Source organism: Nematolebias whitei, chromosome 10 (assembly GCF_014905685.2).
Source record: "Nematolebias whitei isolate Nwh7 chromosome 10, NemWhi1, whole genome shotgun sequence".
NCBI lineage: Eukaryota > Metazoa > Chordata > Actinopteri > Cyprinodontiformes > Rivulidae > Nematolebias > Nematolebias whitei.
The window spans coordinates 33,115,502-33,126,154 of NC_056507.1; the positions used below are offsets into that span (position 1 = coordinate 33,115,502).

At 40.2% G+C, this 10,653-nt stretch overlaps 1 protein-coding gene across 1 annotated transcript; it reads right to left on the reverse strand.

Annotated features, from left to right (window-relative positions):
* Positions 1-4,630: 4,630 nt before the first annotated feature.
* Positions 4,631-9,073, reverse strand: LOC119415818 (G-protein coupled receptor 22-like). Its single transcript, XM_037682990.1, has 2 exons — positions 8,774-9,073; positions 4,631-6,259 (listed from the first exon to the last, which is right to left on the reverse strand). Exon 2 carries the CDS (start codon positions 6,253-6,255, stop codon positions 4,939-4,941), a length of 1,317 nt encoding a protein of 438 aa, XP_037538918.1. The 5' UTR covers positions 6,256-6,259; positions 8,774-9,073; the 3' UTR covers positions 4,631-4,938.
* Positions 9,074-10,653: the final 1,580 nt, after the last annotated feature.

The window sequence follows — 10,653 nt, forward strand, 5'->3', positions numbered from 1 at the left end:
TTGCAGGGGTCACTGGTGCCCATGTCCAGCCATCACTGTGTGAGAGGAAGGGGACATAGGTCTCCAGTCCATCACAAAGACACACAGAGACAAATGAGACAAACAACCATCCGCTCTCACTCACACCTAGAGACAATTTAGAGTTACCAATCAGCCTAACACACATGTTTTTGGTCTGTGGGAGGAAACTGGAGTACCTGGAGAAAACCCACACATGCACAGAGAGAACTGCTGAGAGTCTGCCAGTTATGCCACCATGCTGCCTACTATAAATACATGTGTACATGTATTTATAGTAGGCAGCATACATATATACATACATACATACACTTTTATTCTCCGGGCGCGGCTGTGGCTGAGTGGTTAGAGCAGTCGTCCTCCAATGCAAGAGTCGGGGGTTCGATTTCACCAGCAGTCACATGTCCAAGTGTCCCTGGGCATGACACTGAACCCCTCACAGCCTCTTATGTGTGTCTCATCGCTGTATGAATGTGATAAAGCTCTGATTATTCTCTTTAGAATGATTTGTTCAATTAGCTTTGTAGAGATCTAGAGTGCTGTATAAATTGGTAAATGAGGACACAGAATGTAGCGTAAAGCGTTTTGTGTCTTGATAAGACAGAAATGTGATATATAAGTACAGTCCATTGAGCATTCATCCAACACTTTTTAAAATGTTTTTACTCAGACACCAATAAGCACATTGGTGGGCAGTGGGGTTACAGTGTCTTGCTCAAGAACACTTAGGGACAATGCAGCAGCTAGGGGTCAACGCCTCAACCCTCCGATCAGAGGACGACCACATTACTCAACAAGAAAAATGGCAACAAGCACCACTTTGAGAAGTTTGCAAGTTAACACTGATTTTACCTGGTTTCTTAGGCTTTATTTGTTATGGCAAAACCAATAAATAGAAAACAGTTCAACAAATGGATTTTTCTTCTCAGTCACAAGAATGGACACAGTTAAAAGATCTTTTGCTTTAACTACAGCATCTGACGGAGGACAAACCATGACCTCATAATTTAGTTAGTCATAATTTTAACTGTCCTTCAGAGTTAATTTTGGAAGGTTATTAATGAAAAGGGATTGTGTCTAACAATCAATTTATGTTGGTCAAAATTACTATTAGAAATTAAAAGAAAATTAGGATGTATAATTTGTTTGTTTAATGCTGTGCTGTTTATTTTATGCTTGTTAATTTAATTTAGTACTGTATGTTTCCATATTTATGTTAAATATGTCATCTTTATAGGTCAATTTTTTTGGCCTATCATCCAATCTGTTGCTGGCTGTGATCCCATCTCAGCTCTCCATCAGATGTACCCTCCAGGCACCGTAACATCATCGCTCCCTGTTTAAAGCAGGGCCAAGAGGAACCCCGCCTGCATAAAAATGCCCATATCATTTTTATCTGCTGTGCTGCAAACCAGACACAGACAGCAGGAGAACTATTTGATGGAGGTTTTGCAATCACTCTGGCAGCCAATGGCTTAGTGCAATCTGGATTTAAAGGGCTCTTCAGCTTTCTACCATATGTGAGACAGCAAAGGCATACATGTTATAGGTTCATTACTGGAATATCAAGTGGAGATGGTGAGTACATTGATATGTATGCAAAGGAAAGCACTGTGTGTATACACTTCAGAGATAGAATGTAATCAGTGACCTGGGGATTTCAATGAAGTACATCCCAGCTAAGTGTGGCTTCACATGAAAATGGAGTTTGTAACTCTGCATCTAGATTTGATGTTAAAGGGATAGCTTAGGTCAGTGGTCCTCAACATTTTCATAGCAAGTGCCACCTTAGGAAATACAGAGCTCTCCAAGGATCAGCATTATGACGGACCTAAAAACAGTACGACAAGCTTACAAAATAATTTTCATATATGACACAAGCAAGAAAACTGGTCAAAGATAATTCTGGTGTCAGATGTAATGTTTCAGTCCATCCAACAGCATCAAATACAGTTTTCTTGCCTTCTGTTTTGTCCACAACAACCGAACACAAAACTGAGAGCAATCAAATCAGATTTCCTTGGTGGTTTGCACCTTTTATACCTACCAGGTCCTGTACAGACTTTACTGGTGTTGTTTAGGTCCCCTCTTGCACCTCATTTCACAATTATCCTGTTCAAATATTCTCTATTGTATTGTTATTATTAGTGGTTCCTGTTTGGAGCCAAGTGCTTAATTTCTATGCATGGCATATTTTTTGTCTATCTTTGCTTTTGAACTTTACCATTCATCTACGTGTTTTCTAACGTTGGATTGAGAGTCAAGGCAACAGGTTCAGAAGAAAAACCCAGACATCCCTCTGCCCAGCGACAATCTCCAGCTCCTCCTGGAGGACCTCAAGGTGCTACCAGGTCAGAGAGGACACGGTCCCTGCAGTGAGTTCTGGGCCTGCCCCAGAGTCTCCTCCCAGTGGGATATGCCTAAAAAAACTTCCAGTGGTAGGCACCCAGCATCCAAAGTAGATGCTTGAACCACCTCAGCTGATTCCTTTCAATGCAATGGATACACAACTCTACTCCAAACTCCCTCCAGATGCTGCAGTTCCTCAACTGGGTATAAGCCCAACCACCCTACAGAGGAAGCTTATTTCAGCCATTTGTACTGGATATATTGCTCTTTAGATCATGTCTCATACCTCACGACTGTGAACAAAAAACACCCTTTCAGCTCAGCTCCTTACAGAACAAAGCAACAATCGAGGCTCTGATTTGTCAACTCATCCTCCGTTCGATCCGACCATGACTCATAAACAAAACTCTCAGATAGCTGGACTCCTCTGATTCAGGCAGAGATTTGCCCCAACCCAGAGGGAGTAGTTCATCTTTTTCCAGTAGAAAACCATCATACTTCACTTTGTAAAACAGCTCATTTATCTTTAGTTAAATATAGTTTATAAATATATTTGTATAAATATGTGTCCGTTGAATACTAGGAGGACCCTGAATACTATCAGGGGTTACTTGTACCATAGTTTGACAAAGGTGGACTTAGATCATCTGAAGATAGGAACTGTAGAAAGGTTGTGAGTGACCTCAGTTCAAAGAAATAGAATTTATGACTGAATTGATGAGTGAATTGATGAGCGAATGGCTAGTCTGAGCAGGATCAAAACCAAATAGTGCTGCCATCATAAAACATTAATGTAAAAAGTGTCATAGTTTACACCATTTTAGTATTTTTTACGACAGTCAGTTTTGTATTAAATTATTTTTCCTGCAGAAATATTATTCCTGCTGGAAGTGTCCCAGGTTGTACTGGAAATTATACAGCTGATACTTGTTCTTGCAAACAGCTGTGGAATTTAATGGAAAAACCCAGGAAATACAAAAGTAATGTAAAGGTTTATAAAATGCTGTTTGCTGTTAAGCCTTTTTTTTTTTTTTTTTTTTAGATAAGAATTGTGTTGAGGCAGCAGTTCATTATTAATGGCTCACTTGGACTAGCCATTAGCTCGTTAATCCAGTCAGCATTAATTTTGTCAAACACAGGTTGATCTAAGAGCTATCTACAACAGGTAAGATATTCATTGTTCATAGCTCTTTCACAGAAGCCCTACTTAAAAGATCTAAATTACTTTAAAGTGCATCTAATCTGAATATAATAATAAAAGTTTTTTTTTAATCTGGAGATATTTTCTGATTTTTATTTATTTATTTTTTACAGTTGTATAAATAAATTATTCCTTTTGATTCAGACCAAGATGGACCAAACATACAAAGCTGGTTGTGTTATAATCTACAAGCTACAGCTACATCGGGAATACAATCATTTTTTCTTGACAAACAATAAACAGCATGCACCACTAGCAGTCAAAGGCGGTGAAGTGAATCTTTATTATCTGATAAGGAGTAATGTAAACAGCTTGTTCAGACGTATTAAGTTGTTCTTTGCTGTTTATGTGATTATGTTGCAAGCACTGTTGTCGGTCATTTGTTCTTAAGAAAATAAAATCACAACAGTTTTATTTTACTTTTCCTAATAAAACTAATGCCACTGCTCACTTTCAAAAATATTACTTTTTTTTTGTAGACTTAACTGTCGCAGTTTTTCTGCCAACAAATGGTTAACCTCAAATTATTTGATGAAAATACTGCTGTGTTTTTTTTTTGTTTTTTTTTATTCAGTTCAAATAGACAAATTAAAAAAAGTTAAAAGAAAACAACAGAAAAAACGCAGACCAGGGTTTGGTTATATCTGGTTTATATCAGCTAGAATGATGCGAAGCACTGTGTCCTGTTGTGTCTGTGGAATGTGTGTGTGAGTGTTGAACTCTAAACAGTACTTCCTGAGCTGTTTCACTGAACAAACAAATCATCCTTTCTGGTTCTCTCTTTCCATGCACGGCAGCCGTCTTTGTCGAGCCTTAATATTTATTGTCACATTTAGGTGCGAGGGCCTTCCTTTCACAAACCTCCAAACAATAAGGTCAGCGGTCACTGGAGACTGAGAGTTTGGTGTCAAAGAAAGTGGCGACGTGATGAATGTGAGTCATCTCACGGCTGTCACAGAATCACAAACATTGTACTCAAGAAAGGGCAGGAGAGGAAGCCTTTTGCTAATATTGGAAGTGAGCACAGAACTTATAAATATATGTTTACATGACAATTCCTACTTCGGTCTCTATTTAGTATATACCTTGTTTAGCCTATTCTGGACATGTATTTGTATCTACATACTGTACCGTGTGTTGCTGCTGTTACAAAAGATCATGCATTATCTACAGTACAACATAAGGTACATCTATGAAACTTTTTTTACTCTCAATAAATAGTAATAAATTATGCATTTTCTATTTTTTGTACATTTTATTGCACATAATGTTTTTTATTACCACTTTGGATTAGGATTTTCCCTTTTTCACGAAGACCTGAAGTCAGTTTCAGCTGCTTTGTCTGTAGTTCTTCAAAGTAATTAGTTCTTTCACTCCACATTCCCAGAAGAAAGACCTTTCAATGGGGCATCTTTATCATCAAATGTCACCTTTTTGTTCCTCTTTGGGTCAATCCAGGAGTTGTGAATGATGGCATTATTAGGTGTAGGGTCTGCCTCGATGATCGACACCACTCGCTTCTTCATCTTGCTTTTTAAGACCTTTTGGAACTTCTGTCTTGTGAAGGCATACAGCAGAGGATGGAAGATAGTAGTCCCATAGGCCATTACCAGAAAACCCAATCTCAACTTGACCATTAGGTCACTGGGACCCGTACTCAGAATGACGGTGTTGAGGACCGTAATGGGTGTCCAGCACAGCAGGAATGTTGACACAATCAATAAAGACATCCTAAACACTCTTTTTTGGCGCTCTCGTCTCTCTCTGTGACGTTTAACAGCCCTACGGAGGGCAATGATGACAGAGACAGAGGTGCGCATGCCCAGGGTTGGATTGCGGCTGCCACTGCTCTGTGATGCATCGGTGGCCTCTTGCTGCGTTGCCATGGCTGTCATGGATGGACGCTTTTTCCTGCGAACCTTCTTCTTCTGTGAATTGTGGAAACGAGTGCCAATGCGAATGTTGAGCGCCTGCAGGATCTTGGAGTAGGTGATGAGCATCACAATGGCAGTAAAAAAGAAAATTGGAATCTGAGCCAGCAGATGGTAATAGAGGCCGAGCTCTGTGTAATACTGGTTAGTGTGAACCACATTGTCCACCACGGTCTGGTTCAGCTCAGTGTGGCCATGAGCAAAGAAGCCCACTTCAATAAAAGGTACAAGGAAACTCACAAATGATAGCACCCAAATGACAGCCAACAAGGCCAGAGCTCGGCCCATGGTCAACACTCGGTTCGCTGGTTTGACAGAGATGTCATAGCGATCGAGGGTGATCGCAAGCACATTAGCAGCCGTGGCAACGCTAGCAAAAGAGACGCAAGCTTCGTGGAAGCAGCAGACGAGAGCAGTGTCTCCTTCCAGAGAGAGTAGCACCACCACAATGGTAAAAGGGATGCAGCACACACATATCAGCACATCCAACACGTGGAGGTTCATAGTTACAATGTTACTGACAGAACTAATGAGGTTCGACTTCATACAGTAGAGGGCGAGCACAGTGAGGTTGGAGCTCATCCCCAGCACGATCTCCAGCATCAGGAAGCCTGTCAGGGAGACCTGAAAACTAACGGGGTAGGAATAAGGGCCGGGGGTGGCCGGACTCATGGCGTGGCTTATGGGCTCCGTGTTGTCCGTGACCGTGACGTTGCTCATGGTGGCTTCTTTTTCTGGGCAGGAAATAATATGCATTATCCTGGAAGTGGGAAGGAGAAAGGAAGAATTCATGAAGTGGAAAAGTCTGTTTTTGTGCATCTCTAAAATAATGGTAATTCAAAGTATTTGATTGATTTTTCAGATTTGCTGTCATTAAAAAGCAAGAAAAAATCTAAACTGAATAATGTCACATTTTCTTGCTATACTTTACTTGTCACGTTGTGTCATACTGTATACATGTCAGCAGTCACTAGTAAACAATTTGCCCCTTTTTGTTTTTGTTCTTGTTGTTTTCTCAATTTTATGTAATCCATTTATACATTTAGCCAGAACAACTTAATCTGTTATGTGAGGTTTTAGTGGCAAGTTGTAGCTATTGAGACTTTTATATATGCAAGAAAAAGACAGTACATGAAATGATTTGAAAAGAATTGCATCAAAGTTTAACATTATTTCTGACAGGTTAATTTTACAGGAGCGACACAGCAAAAAGTATGTGCAGTGATAATTAAAGGTTTAGCATTCCTAGAAAGAGTGTGTCTCATCTGAACTTTTTGTGTTGAGAAGTGACGGAGTTGTTTAGTCAAATCTTGAAAATAAATAATTATTAAGAGATCTCATGTGATGTGTTGGGAATGACTCATGTGTAGCTACTGACATTAAATGTTAGCTTAATATCTGTAAGATTAACTCAAAACCTTTTTGTATTCAGTCATTAAATAAGTCTTAAAATTCAGTCAATAATTTTAACAACATAACACAGATCCTTGTGCATTGTATAGATCAATGGGGACACTGGCGTCAGAAGCATTTGGGATGTGGGGGGCACACTGGTGGGGAGTCGGGGGGTGGGGGGGGTCCTCCCCCAGAAAATTTTGAATAAAGTAGATGCCATTTTCTGCTTTCTGGTGTATTTTAACAAGTTGTTAAACATCTATGTTTACGTACACAAGTAAACACTTAATTCAATAACTACGTATTTTAGAGAGCACAACACAGCAAGAACTAGCCTGACCAACAGCTCTCCTTGTGTGAATAGAGCACGCTCTGCTTCTCTCACTCATCCTAACCACCACCCTCCACCCCCACCCTGGTCGACAATTGCCGGCACTAACATAACACTAAGCTAGTGGCATGGACGGATTACACTGTTATCAGTGATCTCATCCATGTGAAACCCTGACCTGCTTTAACTTCCTGAACTGGACAAGCTAGTTTTATAGAATAACCTCCAGCCCAGCCCTCATCTCCTCCCTTCCATGTTTGAGCCATCATTGAAAGGTCCGCTGCAGACACAAAGGAGTGGATCTGAGTCAAGGACTCTGCTTGAGACACATCACCATATCATATCAAGTCTATCATATCAATATCATATCAATCAGCCCTTGAGGATATCAGAAACAACCAGTTCTTTCTGTTCCTCACTGACTGGTCACAGTAGGATTGATTACATGGGACAGTTAATATCACACATCACAAACATCAGCAGGAGAAGGACATTGTAGAACGTTCTCACAGGAGAGTTATTGATCGTGATGAGTGCAAATAATACACATTACACTGACACACGCAATACAGACGTTCTAGCTAAGATGCTACAGCTGTCGCACTCGCTCACACATCCTAACACCCCCCCACCCCCATGAACAACTGTCGGTACTGACATAGCGCTAAGCTAAAGCGCAACACAGAGATGTCTCCCCCTCCTCCCCCTGCTCCATCGACAAAAAGCTCAGAAGAATACGCCCCGTCAACGCAGGTGACTGAGGAGAAACATCATGCGGGGTGGTGAGTTGTTGTAGGTAACCAGGAAAACCTGGAGTGGACTTTTAGTGGTTTGAGTATTTTCCTATTAATCAAGTGGAATAGATTTGTTCACGAAGAATAGAAACAGTGCTGGGTGAACTAATATTTCATGGTAAATGGGGGATCCAAATGAGGGTTTTTTACATGTGAGAGGGACACATTCCCTCACATGTAATTGTTGCGACACCTTTGAATGGGGATGACTTTCTGCTACTACCTCGCCAAATTTTTGTTAAATATTCATTAAACTGACTGAAGTATAGTTGTTTTTGTGTTTGCTAAGAACAGTGATGTGTGGCTAATATCTCTGTACAAGTTAACAGCAAACACTGATCAAATGTAGATGTACATGTAGTTTAATTTGAAAGTTTCACTGAAATGTGTGCAATGTTTCATGAGATATTAAACTAACAGAAAAACAGGGAGGACTCCACAGCATGTGCCAACTGTTAGCCCAACTGCTGCCTGTCAGTAATTCAGTTTTGATTTTGTTATTGTCATTGCGTAAAATTTGCAAGAATGTTATTCTAAAAATTACCAGTTGATTTCAGTCCTTTAAAGATGCACTTTTAAGTTATATGTTTTACTTTAATTACTTCAAGTCTAAGGAATAAACCAAAGTTTGATACAAAATTAAGTTATAAATTATGGGTGGGGAAAGGAAGTTTCACACACATGCATGACTGATACCAATGACAAATACTGTAATAGATTATATAGAGAAAAACAACAGATTTTTTTTATTTACCCTTCCCTCCAGAACTAGCTGAACACCAGGGCTGTGTAATCAGAGCCTGCAGTCCGTGTTTGATCCACAAACAGGAGCATCACATCCAAAATAACCAGTGAAGAAATGTTTCCTGCTTTTTCCTTGTGACCTCAAAGGCAAGAAACCAAAATGATGAGCTTGGCTTAATAAACTTTAGAGAATAGGCGCGTAATCCATCTAGACACTTCTTTTCAGATTTAATCTGTCTAGGTGATGCTGTGTCCACTCACTGGTTGACTGTCGCTGGATTCTCCTGTTTAGTATTGCTTTATATTCCCAGTCAACAGCGACACAAATAACCAACAAAACAGAAGACCACAACCTGTTTTTTGCTTGCGCAGTACTGAAATGCATGGCTCATAAAGCCTCCCAATCTGTGCTTCTGCTGTTTGAGAAGAGAAGATCAGTTTGAGACGTGTTGGTAAAAAATATTATCTCCATCGATTAGTGTGTACTCCAAAAGACAGAGCTATCAATCAGCCGAGTAGATTCCTCAGTGTACGCCATGTCCAGAATGTGTTAAGACTAGGTCAGTGCGTCCGGACAGACCCATGTCTCCCCTAGGAGCACTAATGGAAGAGGCCTTCACTCTCCACCTTTTCCATCAGTCTCTGTTCAGCTGGCTCCAGCCCACATCAACTTGTAAATCGAGCACAGATCTCCAGTTTGTTGTCGTTTCCTAAATCACTGGCGATGTCGTGATTGCAAGTGTGTCCAAGCACCATGACATATCATGTGCCGAGGGATGGGCTTGATTCAGCAGTTTGCATGAAGGTCGACAGGTAGTTGCTTCATAAAAACAGAGAGCCTTCCTCTTAGATTAGCTGATAGATGTCCAGAGAATATTCCAACTCCAGGAAGCAGGAGTCGTTTACAACATTTTCTGTAGTGACAGCTTCACATTTTTGGATTAGAGCCACCTGAAGAAAAAGAGAGGAAGGGCAGAGGGAGTGAGATGGGTGGTGAGAAAGAGCAGAGGGAGTAGGAGAGGGACGTGTGGGAGTTGAATATAAACATATTCTCAGCAAAAAGACAACAAGGAAATTCTCATTAACATAGAAACCAGCCTCTGATGTCTCACCGTGTTCATGTCGCTGCTGCACTTTACATATTTGCTGCTAAATTATCATAACTCTTCTGAAGGGGCTTGCACAAAGGTAAAGTGTTTTACATCGCACCCTCCTGTTTCCAGAATCATTACTGTGTATTAATCAAAACAGCACCAAGAATAAATGATCCTGTGTTCCTTTCACAGCCACAGCACAGATGAAAGTTATTTATGACTCGATTTAAGCTTTAGTGCAGCTCGGTGCCTCTGGGAACTTATAAAGATGTGGTTACTTTCTTGAGTGTCATGTGACCCAGGTAATTTCTTCTGAGAAATGTCTTCACCCTTTTTTTTTTTTAAATCAAAGTTGTTTCAGAGAGATTCTCTTCAAGCTTCAACTAATTTTTGCCGTTAGTGTGATTTTGCATGTCAGAGACATGAGCAAAAATGAAGTTCTTCATCTGACAGCTGTCTGAGTGTGACTGTATGACACAAATGAGCTTATACACACATGCTAATGCATAAATAGATGGACTACAAATGTTTAGAGGACAATTTTTGCAGCTGATGCTCTAAATAATGGCGACAGGATGTACTTCAGTAGTACAATTCTAATGGATTTACCATCTGTTTATAGGGAAAAAAGCTTTTTAGTTTAAAGTGTTGTGTATTTATCATAGAAAAAAGGTTTAGCTTCAAGTTTCCTTGACTGTCATGTACACATTATTTACGTAAATAAAACCAGTGAGTTCCCATCAAAATACAGCAAAGCTCACCATGCGGAGTAAACACAGATGCTCCAGAGCTGGTC

Coding starts and splice junctions, on each gene's coding strand:
- LOC119415818 (XM_037682990.1), bottom strand. CDS start 6,255: ATGCATATTATTTCCTGCCCAGAAAAAGAAGCCACCATGAGCAACGTC.